The sequence below is a fragment of the Octopus bimaculoides genome, chromosome 20, assembly GCF_046866305.1.
Source record: "Octopus bimaculoides isolate indiv1 chromosome 20, ASM4686630v1, whole genome shotgun sequence".
In the NCBI taxonomy this organism is placed as follows: Eukaryota; Metazoa; Mollusca; class Cephalopoda; order Octopoda; family Octopodidae; genus Octopus; species Octopus bimaculoides.
In genome coordinates this window covers 40021192-40043691 of record NC_142947.1, presented here as the reverse complement: position 1 = coordinate 40043691, position 22500 = coordinate 40021192, and the positions used below count along the sequence as shown (strand labels likewise).

At 32.5% G+C, this 22500-nt stretch overlaps 1 protein-coding gene across 13 annotated transcripts in view; it reads right to left on the bottom strand.

Annotated features, from left to right (window-relative positions):
• The window catches only part of LOC106873878 (uncharacterized), a 383411-nt gene that overhangs the window by 79931 nt on the left and 280980 nt on the right, over positions 1-22500 (bottom strand). For all 13 annotated transcript variants that reach the window (XM_089338413.1, XM_089338414.1, XM_089338415.1 and 10 more), the window contains one exon: positions 6981-7134. In XM_089338413.1, coding sequence (XP_089194539.1) covers positions 7089-7134 — 46 coding nt within the window. In that variant the 3' untranslated portion in view covers positions 6981-7088. The remainder of the gene's footprint in view (positions 1-6980; positions 7135-22500) is intronic.

Sequence of the window (22500 nt, the reverse complement as noted above, 5' to 3'; positions counted from 1 at the left end):
ACGATAAACTCTTAACACAAATAATAATTATCATATTGTAGATCATAAAAATATTACTGACAAAAAGAACACTAATAATAAACATCAGAAAAAATAAGTCTAAAAACAAATTTAAATGATAAAACTTCTCTTCGAACCAATAGTGAATTATTGACTAGATTATTAGTCTGTACCTCTACTTCAATAGTGAAGATGAGATAGAAATAATAAGGCTAATACTATGATGGCGTTGATGCTTAAAACTAATCTATTGATAAAATATTGATAATGAAAGATTAAAGGTGAAAGCAATTTTCCTAGATCAGAAGGGAAAGGAGCACAAGAAACACTTATGAGGGAATGGAGAGAACGGGCAGTAGGAGAGACTAGGCTGGACAAAAAGGGGAATAGTGAAAGGTGAACAGATTAAAGAAAGGGAAAGTTTAAAAGATAAAAAGATTAAGAACGGTCGTGGACTTCACTGCCCAAACGTAATGCTTTTAATATTTTTTTTTTTTATGAATATCGAATTGTGTATGATGTGTGTTTTGGGTAAATTAAGAAGCAAAACATAAGACAAATAATGGAGAAGAACACTAAGATGAAGAAGAAGAGGAAGAAGTGGAACAAAATAATAGATGATGAAAAAAAAGGAAGAACAAATACAGTAGGTGAAGATAGAGTTCAAACGGAGAAGACTAAAAGATGAAATAAAATGGAGAGATAAAGAAGAAAATTTTGCTGAAAGATGCAGACGATAAAAATAATTAATAAAACGAAAGAAAACAAAATTAAATATAAAAATGGTAAGAATAGATTTTAAAATATGCAGTGAAACAGTAGGGAGTCTTTGTAGAAAGGACTCTGAGAGAGTTAAAAAACATTAGGTGCTAGATATATGAAAAAAAAATCAATGCTATCTGTTTACAAGAGTAATGTCGGGACGATAATATATTCAAATCCTATCGGTGAAACACCTGAATATTCATACGTGATGATTCTACAATATTCACTTTGACAAAGGCGGCGAAATGATAAATATATAAGACTATGATTTTGAAATTTTTATTTTCATCATGATACCAAGAACGATTGATAATCACACGAATAAAAGAACAGCAACATAATTATGGAATTACAGAATGTTATTTTGATGAGACTGTCGAAGTGGTACGCAGCATTTTCGCAGACGATAGAGTGAAAACAAAATTCTTTTCTGTTCAAAGCACAAGGCCCGAAATTTTTGGGAACGGGATCAGTCGATTAGTTCGACCCCAGTACAAAGCAAGTACTCAATTTGTCAAACCGGAAAGGCTGAAAAGCAAAGTCAATCTCGGCGGAATTTGAACTCGGAACATAAAGACAGACGAACTACCGCGAAACATTTCGCTCGGGGTGCTAACGATCCTGCCAGCTTACCGACTTAGAGTGAAATCAAAATTTTAAAAATGATTAAGGAGAGTTGTATCATTAGAGGTGTATTATACATTTACATATATTCTGGATTATTTTTTAAACTTATATAGTTTCATGAAGACAACGTTTCTGGGCGCTTGATGAATGAATTGTCCGTGACTTATACAGTGAAGCATAAGCAGCTACTAATGCAAATTGTGTTTTACAGAAGGTGGTGGTCGCTAAAGGATCGCACCATATCACAGACTGGATATTAGGCGAATACTTTCCCAGTAGTCTTAATACTATATAGAGGTCACAATTTCTTCAGCGGTCAAACAATAGCGGGAGTTTCTGGAGCCTTAACACAAAAGTTTTCAAATTTTCGTTTGGATACCTCATGCGAATAATTCATGCAAAATCATTAAATGGTACAGGACAGACAAACAATTATGTCGATAAGTATTTTATCCGGTGTGGGAACGAATCTTCCATCTCACCGCCTACCGAAGGACTATTGTATTGCTGACAAAATTTTACAAAATCATATAGCGGACTCCCTTCTTGCAAGCAAGCTGTAGAGTGCTCTTTTTAAGCCACATAACTAATGGTGTGCAATAGATTCTTTATGTATATCATTAAGTAGAAACGTAATATGCACAATGAGGCGAGCATGCATACAATTCTACAGTTATTGGAAAACATGCCAAATCGCGTCAGATTTGTAGGTAATTATTTTTCAATTTTATTTATGTACTTAAAAAGCAAAAATCTTGCTTTGAAGAGGGATCTGCTATATACTTTCTTTTCTTTTTATTAAATGTCTTCAGCAATATGGAGGTCCCTAGGTTGGCGGTGAGCCAAAAGAATCGTTACCACGCCAAGCAAAATGCTTAGCGATATTTCGTTCGTCATTTTCTGAGTTCAAATTGCGTCAAGAGCAATTTGCTTTTTCATCATTTCAGGATCGATAAAATAACTACCAGTTGAGCACTGGAGTCGAAATAGTACACCTCCTAATGACATTTTTAACCACATGGAAACTAGAGAAGGCTATTTACCTAATGTTATAGAACTGCGTATATTTTGATGGTAAATAATTTGCATGATTATAGATAAAACGAGATATGATTAATAACTTAAATGGAGAAATTACAGCGAATTAGGATGATTAATACTGACGTGCTGGTTATCGTACTAAAAATCTCTCTATGATAATAGTCGATATGTGTATATATGTTTGTTATTTGGCTAGTTGATCTCCAATCACGTTTTTCATCATAAAAGAAGAGGATTTGAGATAGTGACAGAGACGTGCGTAGAGAGTTAACAGATGTAGAATGTGTGAATATACGTTTGTGTGTGCATGTGTATATGTGAATTTCTATTATACATAATCAACAGGAAATATAATTTTTGCAGTCTTTTTATTTCTTAATACCATTCAGTTTAATCATTAAATAAACATTTTCTTTTCAAAATTAAGATTCATTTTGTAGAAGTATCGAGAAATTTCATAAATATAAAATCATAATTTTTGTATATATGCCATGTTTTGTGATATTAACCATGATAATAAAAGTATTTTTCATATGACGTCTAACGAAGTATTGCGATATTTCACCATTGACGTTTAGAGACAAATTTCATTGTGACGTTGTCAACATGACAAGCAAACCCAAATTTCATGATTTCGGATACCTTTGCACGTATAGAAAAATATCTGCTTAGCAGTTGCACGTTTGAGAATACTATTTGAGTGAGTAAATATTTTAAAGTCGGATAAGAGTATGATCAATGCCAAAATATTTTAAAGCCCTTGGAAGTTCACTCTCAGAGGATAAAAGACAATATATATATATATATATATATATATATATATATATCTATCTATCTATCTAACTATCTATCTATCTATCTATATATATATATATATATATATATATATATATATATATATATATATATATATATATATATATATATATGCGCGTGTGTGTGTATGCATATCAGAAAACTAGAAACTATTTCTACATATTAAATATACATTTTTCGAGTTAGTCAAAATAGTTATAGGAGAAAGTTTCAAAAGCGTCTCTCACACCTTATATCGATTATTAAAATCTAACCCAGATACGGATCAGTAGGCAGATTTTGTTTGTTTTCTTTTTACAAAAAAAATTGAAAACTATCTCCAGGCCAAAGTAATCTTGAAGCTGATCTAGTGTAGGGAGGGTATGTTACTGAATAGGTGATGATGAGTGATAAATGGACTATTACAATCATAAGTCACTGATGGATTAGTCGAATGATTAAACAAACAACCGATAAGTTAATTGCTTAAATAGTTAATCAGTATATGCGTTAAATATTGGCATAAAGATTATCCTGATATTCAAAAGAAGATCCATAATTCTAAGTGATAAGAAACCTAATAAGATGATTAATTTAATAAGTTCATAGCATACGCATTTTATTCTATATGTTGAAACCTATCCACTCATCTGTAGTCATTCGTAGACCGTTGTACTGTAACATATTACAAAATATATGATCATAATTGTCCTTTAGCAACAAAATGAAACAAGTAATTATGAGAAAATAATTCGCATTTTGTTGCAGCAATCATCCTAAATTTTTAACTATCGTCAAGAATCGCATCTAGAATGTTCTTTTCATTTCTTCAACTTCAATAAACGAAAGTACTTGTTCATAAGGAATTGATTACTTCTACATATAACGCAATTATGGGAATTATGCAAAACCGAATCTTTTACTTCTTTCAGTCATTTCCTCTTAACTCTAAAGTAAATGCAGTCCAACAGACGTACACTGATATATACACACATATAGGCACAAGCAACCACCGCAAATATACACTTACATTCACACACACACACACATACATGCACAGAGATTCAAACACATACATATAGCCGGTCTGTTTTTGCAATGGCAAACTAAGCCATTCTTCAGTTGAATACTCTGGAGCTAAAGCAGTACATATAACCATACCCGCTAGTATCATACATATAAAACCAATTTTCCTTTACAATTCGTCTATGTTTGTGCATTACTATACGTTTAACAGTTAGTTTGACGTGTCATGGGCATAATATCTCGTTTAAGCTAGTTAATACGTAGGTTTTGAATCTTTGAATTTCGTATTTCGTGTGTGTGTGTGTGTGTGTGTGTGTGTGTGTGTGTGTGTGTGTGTGTGTGTGTGTGTGTGTGTGTGTGTGTGTGTGTGTATATATATATATATATATACACTTTATTTAAAAGCAGCAAAAATATAACAAAAACCGTCACTCAGAGTTTCACGTTCCCGTTCATCGGAAAGATTTTATAGATAGATAGATACATGCATACATACATACATATATATACATACATACATACATATATATAATAATATCGAAGGGTAATTAGAAATATTATAAATTTCTACTACCATTGGCCTAGCGTGTAAGAATTTAGTCCATAGACTATATATTATTCATATAAATACAGTGTACATTTAAACACATAAGAGGTCTCCATCATGGTTTTTCTGACTTTTTGTAGCAAATAAAATAATTTGCCAGGTGAAGTCAGAAACCATGGCTCGGGAGCGTTATGGTAAATGGTTTTAGTTTTCATTCCCTTCGAAATTTTATCCCTAATAATGGTTTGGAACTTAGCTGTTCTTTCTAGCGTGAGGGAATCCTATGATGGAGACCTCTTATGTGTTTAAATGTACACTGTATATATATATATATATATATATATATATATATATATATATATATATATATATATATATATATATATATATATATATATCTAAATTGGTGTGTGTGTGTGTGTGTGTGTGTGTGTGTGTGTGTACTTGCGTGTATATGTGCGTAGTGTCTGTGTGTCTGTATTTGAATTTTTATATGTTAGACTTTGCTTGAGTTACTCTTTCAAGTGTGTTTCATGTGAAAACGTGAGCTGTAAATATTATTGTTTGAAGGTTCACTTTGCCAATAAAATTCTTGTGAAACGGTTATAGTTCATTGCTTTTTTATTAAGTTAGCCATTAAATATTGCTTATCTCTCTATTGATTCTGGTTGTTTAGTTTTGACAAAATATTTTTCAGCGTAATTATCTTTGACCTTTTGAATTGACATCCATCTTGGAACATATTTAATTTTTTGTTTTTATTATATGCGTTATTTATGCAACACTGTCGTTACTCCAAGGTACTAAGCTTGAGCTGGTCAAATCATTACAGCGTGGTTAAAAAGAAAATACTTTGCAATATTTTTCCTAGATTTTGATTTCTGAGTCCATTTCCCAACATCAATTTGAAGCCTTTCGAGAGGGTTTGCTGAAAAATAAATTGCTCCGGCTGTTGCTATCGACGTAAACTTTCCACTGAAAAACTGCAGCCTCCTTAAAGGCCATTAATCAAATACGAATGTTTTATTTTTAACTTCTATCTTTTATCATTTACTTATTTCAGTAAATTAATAGATTTCGTCTAAATTGAGGCACCGCTACAAAGAAATTTTGTCCAAAGAATTACACCCCAGTACTGATACGTTAAAGTTTGGTACTTATTTTATCGTACCTTTTGCCGAACCGCTAAGTTACGAGGACGAAAACACACCAATTCCGATTGTCATGCGTTGTTCTGAGACAAGCCCAAATAAATACATACAAACACACACACAAATCATACACACATAAACACACACATATATATGTAGATACATATGCGGTGAGCCTCTTATACATATACATATACGACGGTCCAACCACTCAGAGGGCTTCGATCAGCTCGAAGCTATAGTAGAAAACATTTGCCCAAGGTTCCACGAGTGGGACTCAACACGAAGCTCTGTGGTTGGGAAGCGAACGTCTTACCACACAGTTCCATCTGCGACATTTTACATTTTCTTAGCCCCTTAAAACCCTTTATATTCCCCCCGTTATATTTCTCTTCTTCCTTTATACTTAGAAGATAATGTATACATGATATACAAAAGAAACACAGACGTCTTTATAATATTGTTTGTATTAAATTTAATATACTTCTCCCAAATACTCAGCATTGGTCATCAGCTGGCTAAGACTTAGTTATGTACAATTACATTCTATTAGGTTTTCTGTGTAGAACATTTATTTATTAGTATAAATGTCTTATCTAATAAAACAGATGTATTATCTAATAAAATCATTAGGTAAAGAGGTGTAAATCTTTGAATATTCCTAATGTACCATTTTGTAACGCACATGGAGTGGTGACAGTTCCTGCTTCATGTGATGGTAAGATTTCAAGTGTGATGTAAAATAAACTGAAAATTAAATTTCGTATGAAATATATTCTTAAATTCATTTATTTGTTTTAGTCATTTGACTGCGACCATGCTGGAGCACTTCCTTTTAGTCGAGTAAGACAATGCAAATTATTTGATTAACATTCAAAGAAAGAAACTATAAATCAGGATGAATAATAACATGCACAAATGTGGTGGATACAAACAATGACATTTATTTATTGATGAATGTTTCCCCTTACTGGAATTCAAATATAATAAAAGTTTAGAAGAAAAAGTAAAAAAAAAATTTGTCTTACCTGGACAAAGGTAGAACTTTTGTGTAGGTACACATCCGCAGAGGCTAAAAATTTCCTGATTCAGAAGCATGTCATCAGTACTGTTTATATTGAAATGAGTATCCTCAGCTATTTAAATATGAGAAGGACAAGGGTTGCTTGAGTTGTGTTGTTCCTAAAATAAAGCAAAAAGGCTATATGAAGAACTTGGATTTGGAATGTTGGTACATAAATAAATACGGTTTTTATGAAGCATTGCCGTTTGTCTGAGTCAAAAGAGTACATTTGGTAAATTAATTCAAAACCTATCAACCCACCGGTATAAAATATTGGAATGCTTCAACTCACATTCGCCGAAGACAACTTACACTTCAGAGTGGATCCGCTCTTCTATTACTCTTGTCTCTGATAAAATAATAGTTTATTTACTGAAGCCATGCATGTTGTTTTCTAGTGTATAAACCAAGGCAGAAACAAAATTAGGGTTTCTTTGCCCCATTGTTTCAATTTCACGCGTTCATATGATAGGGGTTTCTAGATATTCTGATGGACTATATTTTAATTTATTACTCTCGTTGGAAAAGAAAATCAATGTCATTTACATATATATATATGTATGTGTATATATATATATATATATATATATATATATATATATATATATATATATATATATATATATATATATATATGATAATTCAGACCGCTCCTAGATGTACCTGTAATATTCTGGGTACCAATAATCTTAACGATATTTGGCTTGTATATCGTATCCCATGATTTGTTAAACATCAACGTATATATTTTTACTGCCTTCAGATCACGTTGAGGCAGTCGTTTGCTATCTGTCTATCAACAACTTCCTAGATTCCTTCGAAGTACCACGGTAGCTCTTCAGTAGATTATGGAACTACGTTCGTCTTCTGACTATACCGTTGCTGATAATGCAAAATAGATGTTTATTCCAAAGCAATTCTCGCATTTGTCGAAATATTTTTTGAAATGCAAGGCACGTAAAAGCCTCGCCTTTACTGAGATCACTGCCACATTGTCAGAAGGCAATAAGTTGAAAGATTTTAGCATTTGAACTTGAGTTGCCACCTTGTCCATGCCTATTAGTCCTAATAAACAATAGCGTCAGCTTAAGGAAGAATAAAATGTGAATTCTTCATCGCGTAAGACATGAATGACATCAGAAGAGAGATAGATGCAAACATATTTACTTTCAGAATTCCAAACACAATGCTTTTGGCTAAAATATGAATTCGTGTTTGCTGCTGTGCAACAATTTCGTTTCTGATTTTCGTTTTATATTTGACAATGATGGACGTCTATGAGTATCTGTGAACTTATGGCTTACACAGTTGTATAATTTCGTTGAAATCTTTTTCCATTCCTGCTGTAATACTTTCAGACGCTTTGCGAGCGCCACCACTGTCATGCCTATTTCAATGAGTGTTAGTATAGAAGTCATTAGCACCGGTGGTGTATAGCACAGTAGTAGCTATTATAATGATGTTGTAATATTTCTACTCAAAGTATTGTTTATGATCTTTACTGAAATATTGTGGAGAGTGCAGTGTTTCCTTTCCGTCCATTTTCATTATATTCAGTATACACCTATTATATTAATCTTCGAGCAAAAAGGAATTTTTCTGCAAGGGTGTCAGGGACCTTCACACGTTTATATCTCTATAATAATAATGATTTCTACACCGATAGAGCTAGCCATTGATTTGCGCGTCAGTTAGTTATTTACTACAGTACCTAGGAAGATTATGCAATAATAATAATAATAATAATAATAATAATAACAATAATGGTAAGATTTAAACTCAAAGTTTATTAGGAGGTAATTACTGGATCTGATAATTAACCCATCTGACAATGAAATATATTTGCCTTTAACGAATCTTTTGAAAATGTTTCAGTCTAACATTACATCAGTTAAAACAAATACGAATACGCAAATGAATATTCGGGATTCGAGGGGCCAAACATTACAGGTGAGTTTAAGTAAGTGTGTATTCCACAGGTGCTAGTTACCTTAGCTTACTTGCCTGGTATACTTAGCTTCACACAGTGCGATATATTCCGCCATTTCAATCAGAGATTCTACAGACGGTCACACGACCGGATACTTTCTAGTATAAGGCAATCGTCGCAGAAGATGGATCGAATCCAAATCCTCCGAATTGCTAGTTAAACGCTGAACCATACACGTTTTTACGCAGACAGACACGCACAAACAGAGATAGACGTACATTAATATAAAACGATATACATGTCATGATCATAGAAGCTAATGTATTGAGCATCTCTATTGCGAGCAATCAATAACCAAGACCAGATTCAATCACTGAGAGAGTCTGGTCGAAAGCTCCTAAACATTAGGTTGTATGTAGCTATAAAATATAACAAAAAATCAATTTATATAAAAATAATTGATTACCACGGTCGTTGGCATGGCGGAGTAAATTCAATGTTATACAGACATACGATACTTCATGTCCTGATTTCAAGTCACATCAAGATCAACTTATTAATTCATCTCCCGATATCGACAGAGTTATGTAACTACCAAATAGAGCGTTCAGTCTTATCAAATCATATGTTTCACATAAAATAGTATGTGGCCTGTTTCGATATTGGAAATCAATAACGTAGTTTTTTTTTTTTTTTATATACCATGTGGTGTCTACCTTCCTTTAAATATACATTGCAACCACATATGACGTGCGACAGCTACATTCTCAGTTGCATGGACAATGCTGTATCCATTAGCTATGTACATACATTAAAGTTGATGATGAGGAAGATGATGATACTACTACTACTCCTCATAATAATAATAATAATAATATTAATATTATTAATAATAATAATAATAATAAATGCCCTGATGCAGTACCAGGCAGTGGCTGTTATGGCTTCTGATGTTAACTAATTGGAAGTGTTATCATGTACATTGTTTGTCTTGGTATAAAAAGATGGGCTACAGCAAATATTTTGCTCAGTATCACAGATTTGCTTGTCAGTTGTTTGACCTTAACTAAGTTGAGCATGTCCCTTGGTGGCTGACGATATGTGCATTTCTGATCACGAGCAGAAATAGTGGGGGAGCATCATAACCATGTGTTGAGAGGAATTCTTTGGGGTTTGAATAATTCACCTTTGGAAACATGGGTATTTTGCTCAGCATCCTTAAACAAACCTTATTCAGGGACCTTTTGAGCGGTATAGGCTACTCGACCTGAAAAGAATTCTAACTAGGCCCCACCTGCGAGGTCATGCGTTGTTTATCTTGATATGAGATCACCATATCGTGCACATATGGTTGTGATGCATGTGCCTGGTGTACCCTTATCAGACGTGTAGTCATGATAGGTTTATTGGGCTTTGTATATATTACCCCAGTTTCTCGTTGATGGCATGCACTACTCTCTCACTCAATAATAATAATAATGTTTCTCTAGGTATTTCAAATGGGGAGTTTAAAAGCAGAAACAAGCCCTATGATAAAATTCGCATTTTATCATACGATAAAAAATATTGAGACAAATACATAAAAAAACACGAGGACTAACAAATATATATAATATACAGAAAATAGCACTACTAAGCACTGGTAGGCACTGCACACATCCTACGTAAAACGCTTTCAATACACTAACTATAAGAGCATCACAACAAGCTACAGAACATACCCAAGACTAACAGACCTGCGCTCCGTAGCGCATTGAGAGCACGTGATAAAAATAAGAGTACTGAGTAATAAAAGTAATAATGATGAAGATACGGATGATAACAACAAGATCAATAAATAGTCAGCCTAGCTTTGGCGATTGATTTATTTATTTGTCCATTCATGAAGGTAGAATATATTTTCGATCAACGCCATACAAAATACAGCGAGATCGGAACAAGGATGCGAATGAAGACTTCATATACACACACTTGTGTTTGTGTGTATGTGCGTGTGTGTAACTCTGTATCGCGATCTTTCACTCTTCCTCTCTCTATATATATACATACATATATATATATATATATATATATATATATATATATATATATATATACATGTTTGTGTTTGTGGGTGGATCCCTCGATATATGAATGAATAGAAATAAATAAATATATATATATATATATATATATATATATATTTATATATATATATATTTATATATATATATATTTATATATATATATATTTATACATGTTTGTGTTTGTGGGTGGATCCCTCGATATATGAATGAATAGAAATATATATATATATATATATATATATATTTATACATGTTTGTGTTTGTGGGTGGATCCCTCGATATATGAATGAATAGAAATAAATATATATATATATATATATATATATATATACACATACATATATACACACACCACACATATGCATATATATAGATACATACATACATACATGTAGGTAAACATATAAATATATACATGCAAGCACATCTATATATATATATATATATATATATATATATATATATATATATATATATATATATATATATATAGTTATACATATATGCATACACTTATATATTTACATGCGTGCGTGTGTGTGTGCGTGTGTGTGTGTCTGTTCTTGTGTGCGCGTGTCTATTCTCTTCCTCCAGTTTATGTCCACACTTCACAAAATGTTGCATCATCCACATTAAATGGCGCCATGTCAACATTATGTACTCGATGAAAACCAGTAAAAAAAAATAATACATAACAAAAAAAGAAATGTTTCGAAATAAGAATTGCAACCATCAGCGTCGAAAACCATATATTATCTGTGACAGATTAAATAACAGTTGACATAACTCGTAATGCAATTTCTTCTTTAGATATTCTAAATGTGTTGAGTTGTATGAAGCCAAAATAATGATATAGAGCTAGTTTCGATAATAATCTCTGCATATATTATACTTCTGTGATAGCAGTAACTACAACACTCCTAAATGTCCACTGAGAGGGTGTCAGCTCAGTCTGCGGATAACTCGATACTATCATGCAATCATCTGCTGCAGTATTTGATAGTTAATAGACACAGTCTTATGTAGGACATCGTCAATATTATAGTGTTTTATGCTGTAATACTCACATTAGGTAAATACAAACTTTGAATTACCGATGTCTTTAAAGCAGTGTGATCTTATTCCACCCGTGGATATGTGAATATGGTTCTTTCCGCCTGTTTTTCTCATAGTTAAACGTTGTATCAACAGAATGTAATCACTAAATTTCTTCTAATTAGCCCACTGAAAATTGAAGGCAATTATTGCTACAAAGAAGAAATTTCTCTCGTTTTCTCGCTTTTCTTCTCCCACACACACACACACTGACATATACGCACACAGGCGCACATACTTATATATCTCACCCTTTCTGTCTCTCTTTGATCATATGTGTGTATATGTGTGTGTGCATACATATTTATATATAAACACACACACACACACACACACGTCTATCTATCTATAGATATGTGCGTGCGTGTGTATTATACATATATGATTAAATAAGATTCGGTAAAATCCTTACATCTTTGTAGAATGCTATACAAAGCTCGTCCACTGTTATTGGCTACCTGATGTCATCATATAGAGGAAAAGCACTTGCTACAATTATTCTGTAATATCAGTAGAGTTTAAATAAATATATAAATGACAGATATTGAAATGAAGGACAGTATGAAGGACATCGAAACATACCTTAGGAATGAGAACCTAGGTTCGAAATTTCCCCAAGACGCCTGATAAAGGTTGGAGGGTATATTAGACGAAACGTTGCGTTAACAACAAACACGATGAGGACAAATATTCATCAAATGTAAATAATGTAAGATGTTATTTACATGTTACAAGAAAACAAAATGAGGAGCAGATACCAGAGATAAGATGAGATGGTAAGGACTTGCAAATGAATGATTCGAAGATGGTTTAAGGTTTATATTCTACAACATGATTGATGTATGTGCAGTGAATACCGTAATTGTTGCTAAACAGCTTCACTTGCAAAGTTTCAAGGATAAAAGAAGACAGTGTCTAATTTAGCTAGGAAAGGAACATGCTGGAGTTAATGCTAAACAAGAACATGACAAACAATCTTCTAGTTTCGCTAACGTTTCTCAAGAAAAGAAGACGATCTTCAAACGCATTTGAGATTCCTGAAGTACAGAAAAAAAAAAAGGAAGATGTTCTTTGTGTGGATCAAAAGAGACAGGAAAACTCGTACTACATTTAAGAATTGTAATATCCATGTTTGCCATACGGAGCTGTAATTCTGTATTTTTGGAATTTTAAAAAATTTATGTCATATTCTATAAGCTGTATTTTTCTTTATTAAATTTGTGAGAAACAGTACTTCTTCATTCACCTGATAGCGTATATAATGTAGCTAAGAAATAGCGGTAGTTTGAATAAATTTTAAATAAAAATTAAAAGAAAAGTATTGGGTCAATTGGAGCCACTTGGTAATTAGTGACATACATTATCTCTGATAGACTAAGGCTTAAGATAATCTGTGCACCAATTCTACGTTACAGTGAGGTTCAAGTATACACACAAACACACACACACACATATATATATATATATATATATATATATGTATATATATATAAACACACACACACACACACACACACACACACACACACACACACACGTTTATGAACTTGTTGCAAGATTCCTGATGTGAAATCGTGTGTTGAAATAGATATGGTAACAACAAAAACAAATACGACAACAACAACAACTACAAAGATGGCAGCAGCGTGGGCGAACACACAAACACAGAGAGTTATAAGAATGGTACAAAATGCCGGGTTCAAGGGAAGCAGCAGCGTCAATGAGGAAGGACACACACACACACACACACACACACACACACACACACACACACTTAAACAGAAACGCGTTCGCATAAAACGATACACATCATAGGACAGAATGCAATAAGTAGAGCAAGGGAACACACGAAATCGGAAAGTGTCACTGAGGAGTTCACAGATGTGTGACGAATGATGTGCGGACAATGGACGAGTTAGAATAAGAACAGTAATAAATTAATAAATGAATGAAGAATGGATATATATAGTTCGTGTTTTTATTTGACAAAAAATAACCATCCCGAAATACAGTATATATATATATATATATATATATATATATATATATATATATATATATATATAAATATATATAAAGTAAAAGAATCAAACGGAAGAGTATCTACGGTAGGCAGCTTTTTAATAGTTACAAATGTTTCAATACCTACAGATCCTTGTATATACAGGATTTAAAATTTAAATTCAATTATTAAACGATTTACCTGTACAAGAAGATCTATATGTATCTCTTCAGTCGATACTCAGTTGCTGTCTCCGTAAGCAAAATTTAGATTTCCATGCTACAATATCCGTGGCTTCTTCTATGACTGATTTACTCTTTACTTTCACACACGAGGAATACCTAAGACTAGAATTGGTAGCATACCATAAAGAATAGTACCGGCTATTCGGGAATTCTAAGGGTAAACGAGCTCTATTTGTACTTTTATACGTTCTTAATAGAACACACCTCAACTGACTATCTATCTATCGATATATATACATCATTATATTTGTACATAGAATCGAATATTATACATTTATTTAAATATTTAGATACATCTTTTCTGATGTATATTTAGATTTACATACAATTCCTCCATTTTTAAACCGCTTATGCCCCTGAGAGATTCCCCATTATGAATAATATTTTTACAAATAATTCGTTGTGTTCATTGAAATGATTATATGACACGAAGTAGGTACTTATGAAATATGTTCAACCCCCTTACAATGTGTGACGTTCCCAGATGACGAGGCTTATTTTCCACAAATTGTTCTATTCCATTATGGTTCTTGACAATATAACGCAATTATAACAAGAAAAAAATCCTTGTTTTCTATTGTCTTGTTTTATATTCATAAACGCTGCATTTCTCAAAGGTGAAAATAAAAAAATGAGTTCCACAATGTGTTATTGAAATAGTTAATTGAATAAACGCCTATGGTGTGTACCTTTTAAATGGCATATGTGAAAAATACAAGAAACAATCGATTTATTAAGGAAAACCAGGACAATAAGATAATTTAGCAAATACATGAATGTATACGCTTATGGAATTCTAACCCATTCTGGAAACACTTTCTTAAGAAGTGATAGGCACAATAGAAACAAACCATGAATATTCTTTGTGAAATTGTATTTGGCACGAAAGGAGAACAATGTCTATATTCAGTGTACCAATTATAACGTGCCAAAACTGTTAAAGTATTAATGTGATTGCGCACGGGGAGATTTTGTTTTCTGCACAGATGCTAGTTTAATGAGCGTAGCTTTTCGTGGGCAGAACGTATTGGAAATCAAATTTTACTGATGGCTATCATGTTTCAAATAATGATTATATGTCCTTACGTTTCCTTTGTATCATGCAGCATATGAGCTGCACTAGTAACACGGGGTTCTAAAGTGAATGTAATTCGCTAAAGTAGAAGTGTTGCTGCGTGTAACGACATATAAACATGCTTAGCGAAATATGACGGGAAACATAACCGGATTTATATTCTACTTTTTTCATCAGTGTATTCATGAAAGTTACGTGGACTTTAAGAAATATACGTGCATCTGCTACATTTGAAACCTTAAAATTATGTACACAAATGTGATTATAATAAAGAAGCTTAATGCTTGTTCTTTATGAATTTCTCGAAACAGTTCTCGAATTTTTATAAAAGGGGAGTTATTATTCATGCTGGAGTGTGTTACGAAAAATAAAGTAATTAAATTATACTCGCAGATTTACAAAAGCTGATATAATTTACATGATTAATTATGATCAAGAATTGCAAAAGAGACCATCCGAGAATGAAAATGAAAATGAATTTGAATTAAATTAATTATATAAAGTGAGGAGAGTGTGAGTCTGGTCTTCATCAGTAATTCCGAATAGATTTTCGCATTATTATATTTTTTATGAGATGCTAAGAAAAGTTGGCAGAGTCGTTAGCGCATCGTAGGTGTACAAAGAGTCATTTTTTCCAGTCCTTCACGTCCTAAATTCAAATTCTGTTGACGTCGACCTGACACTTTAACCTTTATTCTGTTGACAAAATAAATAACAGATCACTCGAGGTCAATGTAACAGACTAACATTCGCATCCAAATATTGCTCGTCCTATGCCAAATGTTTGAAACCATTATGTTTTATGTACAATATGTCAAAGTAACTGCAGGAGATACACAGTTCTTTCATTAATGAAATATGTGTAGTATGATAAATCATAAGAATAATGCAGGTTTTATTCTTCATCATTCTGCTCTCCGTTATTTATGTCTTTTCGTATCTTCTGCCCCGCAAACATTTTCGCAACGTTATTCATTCAGTCATCGTATAAATCTGATACAAGAGAAACAATTACCGTCATTTCGAACGGGTTTATATTTTATATTGCATTTTAGAAATATTATAGATATAACCATTGGTTATTACACGTGGTTCATTGCAGAAATTTTGAGATTTTTCAGGAGAGACATTTATTTATTTCACACCTTTTAAATAGGATCCCCTCACCTTAATTCAGTTTCTGTCGCGCTCCAATCACTTCGAGAAGGCTCTGTCGAAGTCCTCCAAATTGAAGGTGTTCAGTTGCCTTCACACTACATTTATCTTCGGAATGTGTTCCAAATAACTGCACCTAAGGATCTCCTTCAGCTTGGAGAATAACCGAACGTCAAAGGGAGAAAAGTCTGGACTGCAGGGAAGGTGAAGCTACAGTTCTGATGGCCACCTCGGTAAAGTATTTAGTTACCGGTTTTTGATCTGGTACATTGTCCGGGTACAACTGCCACCTGTCCAAGTGCAAGAGGTGTGACATTTTGTGAAGAAATCTCTTTTTGAACTCCCTTAAAACTTTCACAAACTACTCTTCTTGTTCATCAGGCTATAGGGAACACACTGGATGTAGAATATGCCCTTGCTATCGAAAAAGGAGAACAGTGAGTTTCCTAGTGGAGTCTAAATGCTTTCATTGGACACTGTCTATTCGTCTGGAATCACAAGAGGTCCATAAAGAGGTTCCATAAACAACCTTGCCCGAACTTGTGCCTGGGAGGGTAACTTTCTAGGTGCAATGCCATGGTCAGTCATGACCGAAGGGGGTCTCAGCAGTCTTTTTCTTTCAAACCTGTTCATATATATATATGTATGTAGGTATATATCGCAAAATTTAATTTCCAACGGCACACTGTGTCGTTAGCCAGCTGGAGGAGATGTCCTCCTGGGGATAAAAACAACATTAGCATCGTCCTAAATGGGACCGCCACATTTAGTTAGCAATTATATTTTACCATTCCGTACTGCTGCTGTTTACTGCCCGCTCAGAGATTTAATATTCCCATATATATATATATATATATATATATATATATATATATATATATATATATATATATATATACACACAAGTCCATTAAAAACCTATGGCCCGCCCGAAGCTACAGTTGAAAATAATCGCCCAAGGTGTCAGTCAATGAGATCGAACACAAGTACCATTAAAATATAGTGGTGAAAAAAATGTAAAAGATTACACAAAAGTTTGAACAAACGTTGCCTCTGATTGATTCACGAAAATAGCACCTTATCTTCATTAGACATTACACAAACGCTATTTATAACGCCTATGGTGTATTCTAGGAATATTACTAAATAATAGAAAATGTTTAAAATGACAGTTACATTCTAAGATCTGAAGAATTTAATCAACATTGTCCCAAACCTATTCATTAAGAACGCATTCTCCTATGTATCGACGTTGGTTTAATTGCTAATTTCATTATACTTATGTTTTATCACTCAGGAGGAATGAAGCCAAACAATAGTCACTCCCAAATTACGTATCTTCAGCTTGTCTTGTACTTTCATATTACAGAAGAAGTTAATGATACTAAGATAGAATTCCTTTTTTATGTCAAATCTAAAAGGATTAACGACAATTAAGAAATTACTAGAAAACAAATGATGTATAATGCCGCATCAATAGATGGTTTAGCCACCCACGGACACTCAAGAACATCTTCGTTAAGTACAGCCACGAAACACAGACGCGCGCGTACAGACACACATCCACTACCCCGCGCGCGGGCACTCACACAGGCATATATATATATATATATATATATATATATATATATATATATATATATATATATATATATATATATATATATATATATATATATATATATATATATATATATATATATATATATAAATATATATATATAAATATATATATATAAATATATATATATAAATATATATATATAAATATATACATATAAATATATACATATAAATATATACATATAAATATATACATATAAATATATACATATATATATATACATATATATATATATATATATATACCTCACAATGTTAAACTCTACACCAATAATTCTGCCGCATAAATTCCAAATTAAACGCATTCCAAACGAACAGGACCAACAAAGACAATTAAGGGAGAAACTAACACTGGGAAAAATGAAGACAGAAATAGAACTCCAGAAGCTTCGAGCGCTGAGCAATGAACAGAAATTTAAAAACATAGATGAGGAAATCTACAACGAATTAAAGAAACATTCAGATGGTCAACGCTTACAAAGGGTCTTTAAACTGTGGAAAACAGCTTGTGAAGCTGAAGAAACAAGCTCCCTACAACGCTGGGGAAAACAAGCCAATTTCTTTATTAACTACGAAACACAGTTTAACATAGAATTCGCATCGGCGAACCCCTTCTTGAAGAAAAATTAAACCAAAAACATACGCAGAAATGAACCCACGCTTATCTAACACAAACCACAGACAGTCAAGGGGACACAACTCCGCGCAAATACACACACACACACACACACACACACACACACACACACACACACACAAAGGACTGCTCACACAATGCATTTATTTTAGGAGTCTGTATCGTACTGAAGCCTTGAATAATTGTAGTGAACTCTCTAAAGTCAATATTATCCATACTTAAAATGAAATTATTTAATATGCAAAGTATAAAAAAAACGGGTTACTCTGCATGGTCAGATTTCTCTAACTATATATGTGTATATATCTATACATATAATGTAATCAAATTGTTCAATGAATCAATAAATTTATCAATCAATCAATCAATCTGACTCTTTTTGTAGCTCTCTATCATCTGCCTACTGTCTGTCTGACTATTTATCTGTGTGTATGTACACGCGTTTCCGTGCTTATAAATATATTTATGTTCGTGTGAGCGTTTATGTGTGTGTGTGTGTATGTGTGTGTGTGTGTGTGTGTGTGTGTGTGTGTGTGTGTGTGTGTGTGTGTGTGTGTGTGTGCTTGAGTATTATCAGAGGAATGCATATGTGTATGTATACGCATAACATGTATGTGAATGTGTGTTTTAGGGATAGTGTGTGAAGGGTGCAAGCTTTCTTTTCGCAAGTGATAACGAAGTCGAGAAAGCGTGTATAATTGAGTGAGAATATTAAATAATTTAGCTTAGTAAGCATATACCATACAGATAAATTTCTAAATTACAGGTAGGCAATCTTGAATTTTGAACTATCAATATATTTACATGTCTGTGACTATATGTATGTGTATATTTTAGCGCGCGCGCGCCTGTCTTTGTGTGCTTGCGTGCGTTGTCAACGTATATGTAAGGAATTATTACTTTGTCTTTATAATGAGCTTGAAAGTAGATATTAGGAGTTAAAATGAAGATAATTACTTATTGGTTACTGTTAACATTTCCTGCATCTCATCAACTACACCTAGAAGTAAATATTTTATAGGACACAGTCGATTGTATAGTAGGAATATAAGATTTGAAATCGATATTTACTTCTGTTGGTGTAATACAGTTTATAAGCTTATAATATAGTACTTAGCATTTCAGATATTTAACGTTTGATAAATTATATAAATATAAGCCTGGAGCAAATGTGATAGAATATCAACTTTGTTAGACAATAGAACACATAATGAGACATAAGGGAAATTGGAAGGAACGGCGCATTAATCACAATCAAATAACTTGCACAGATATATAGGAAACTATAATACCGGAGAAACGAAATGGTGTCTAGGAGAAAGAGTCGACAGAAATAAGACAAAAGAAGATGGAGAACATTGAAATGAAGAAGTAAGAAATTGTCTTTTGGTACAATACGATAAGAAATTATACAATTAGTTTGCTTTAGAGATAAAATGTATATTCATGAATAACGATTGTGTTAATAAGAACTTTAATGCTGGTAACACGCACCAAAGTCACTGAGCGAAAACAAAGATTTCAAAGTTGGAAATTAAGGAAAGTTAGAGGTGAAAGTATTTGAAGTGTTAAAGAAGGGAACCGGGAATGAAAGAATGTCGTGCATAGAATTAGAAAAATGTATAGAGAAAAATGGAAAAGAAAACATACATTCCATGAATGTCTTCCAAACAATAATTGTTTTTCATCTGTAAGAAATGTCTTGCTTAGTAAAATGTTTGTTTACTTGTCTCGAGTTATGTCACGTTTTATATTTGTAAAAAGAATATAATGGTGTTATACAGGATTAACTATGACTAGATACTATACATTATTTTTAGAGGTGAGTGACAAATAACTATAAATATTCTATGTGGCTCCTTCCTTGTTCTTCAAATCAAAATTCAAACTTCTAATCCCGCCAAGATTCATCTACATACGTACACAAATACATATATAGTGAGTTTCGTATATACATTTATAAACATATACACTTGCTGTGCCAGTATTGTTCGTTACAAATCTGGGTAGAATTAGCTGCAGTGATGTAGTGATTGTACAATATACTTCGTAGGAAAGACACTTGTTTCCTACATATACATTTCTCACTGTGTCGCGACATAAATATTTGTAGATATATCGCAGTCAATGCGTTGGTTTTTTTTAACGAAGATTCCGATAATTTTAAGAATACAGGAGAAGTTTTATGGCAAGAAATGTTTTGGACATTATTTCCTTATTGCTTTAACTGTTATCAGGAAACAAGAAAACTTGGAGCTCTCCATCAACTTGAAGTATCATGCTAGTAATTAAAAGGTATATAAGAACGATATTTTATTTTGGAACATCAAATGAAAATGAACATTTCACACTGTGCTGTTCAAGCAGAATAATGATTCCAGTAAATAGCTTTATACATTCATTTTGGATGGTGAACAAGTTTTGAGTAATGTAATAATTTCCATTTTGATGCCATAACAGTTATTTCCTGTAACGTGATTTTAAAACTGTAAAATCTTCAAAAAATGTCAAACAAAGTTTTACACTCAAAATAGTTTTAACAGAATTGATGATGTTGCCGATTCACGTGAAGGAAAATATTGAAAAATATATATATATATGCTTAAAAATATCAGATAATGTTAGTTACACAAATATCATACATACCAAAGTAGAAATAAATACGAGTTATGGGATACAATTACATAGCGCATAGGAACGACTTCAATACTATCTGCGGATCATAAACTTACATTTTAACCAATAAAATGTCAAGACACGCAGGCGCGCGCACACACACACACACACACACACACACACACACACACACACACACACACACACTCTATAAAGCTTATCGATATAGAAAAATTAAATTTCTTAGATATGACTTTATATTAAGTCATTTATATTTGACATTCGTATTAAGACATTAATTTTTTAAGATATAATTTCATATTAAGACATCCATACTAAGACATTCTATTAGAAACGGAAGGAATTAAAATGAGACATGGGAATATTTTGCATTAATGCTTTCAAGATGATGAGCTTTGTCTATTTTTAAACTGTTATATGGGAAAAAGAATGTAAAAATGCAGTAACATAAAAGAGTCTGGCGAGTGTAAACGTTTTAAAAGAAGCAAATACTGCATATACGTTGCGTATGCTACATTTGTAAAATTTGTGATTCTTCTATACTTTTGATTGTACTGATAGCACCTTCAGGTCTAGAGCTGTAATATATTTGCATATTCAACACTCATGTACACATACACACCTATATATGTACATGTATGTATGTATGTATATATATATATATATATATATATATATATATATATATATATATATATATATATATATATAGTGAGTTCAAACAAGAAAAACGACAAAAAACAACAACGCGAGGGCGTGATACAGATATTGTGTTACTGGACGCTCAGGAAAGGAGAGAAAGAGAATTTAACGTTTCGAGCGAAGCTCTTCGTCGGAAATATAGGAAACTCCAAAGAAGAGAAGACGGAGGAAGAAAAAATCGCCAACGATATACACGAGGTAAGCAATTATATACATACGCACATACATGTGATCTCTTTCATTATACATGCAAATATATATCTTGTGTGTGTATATATATATATATATATATATATATATATATATATATATATATA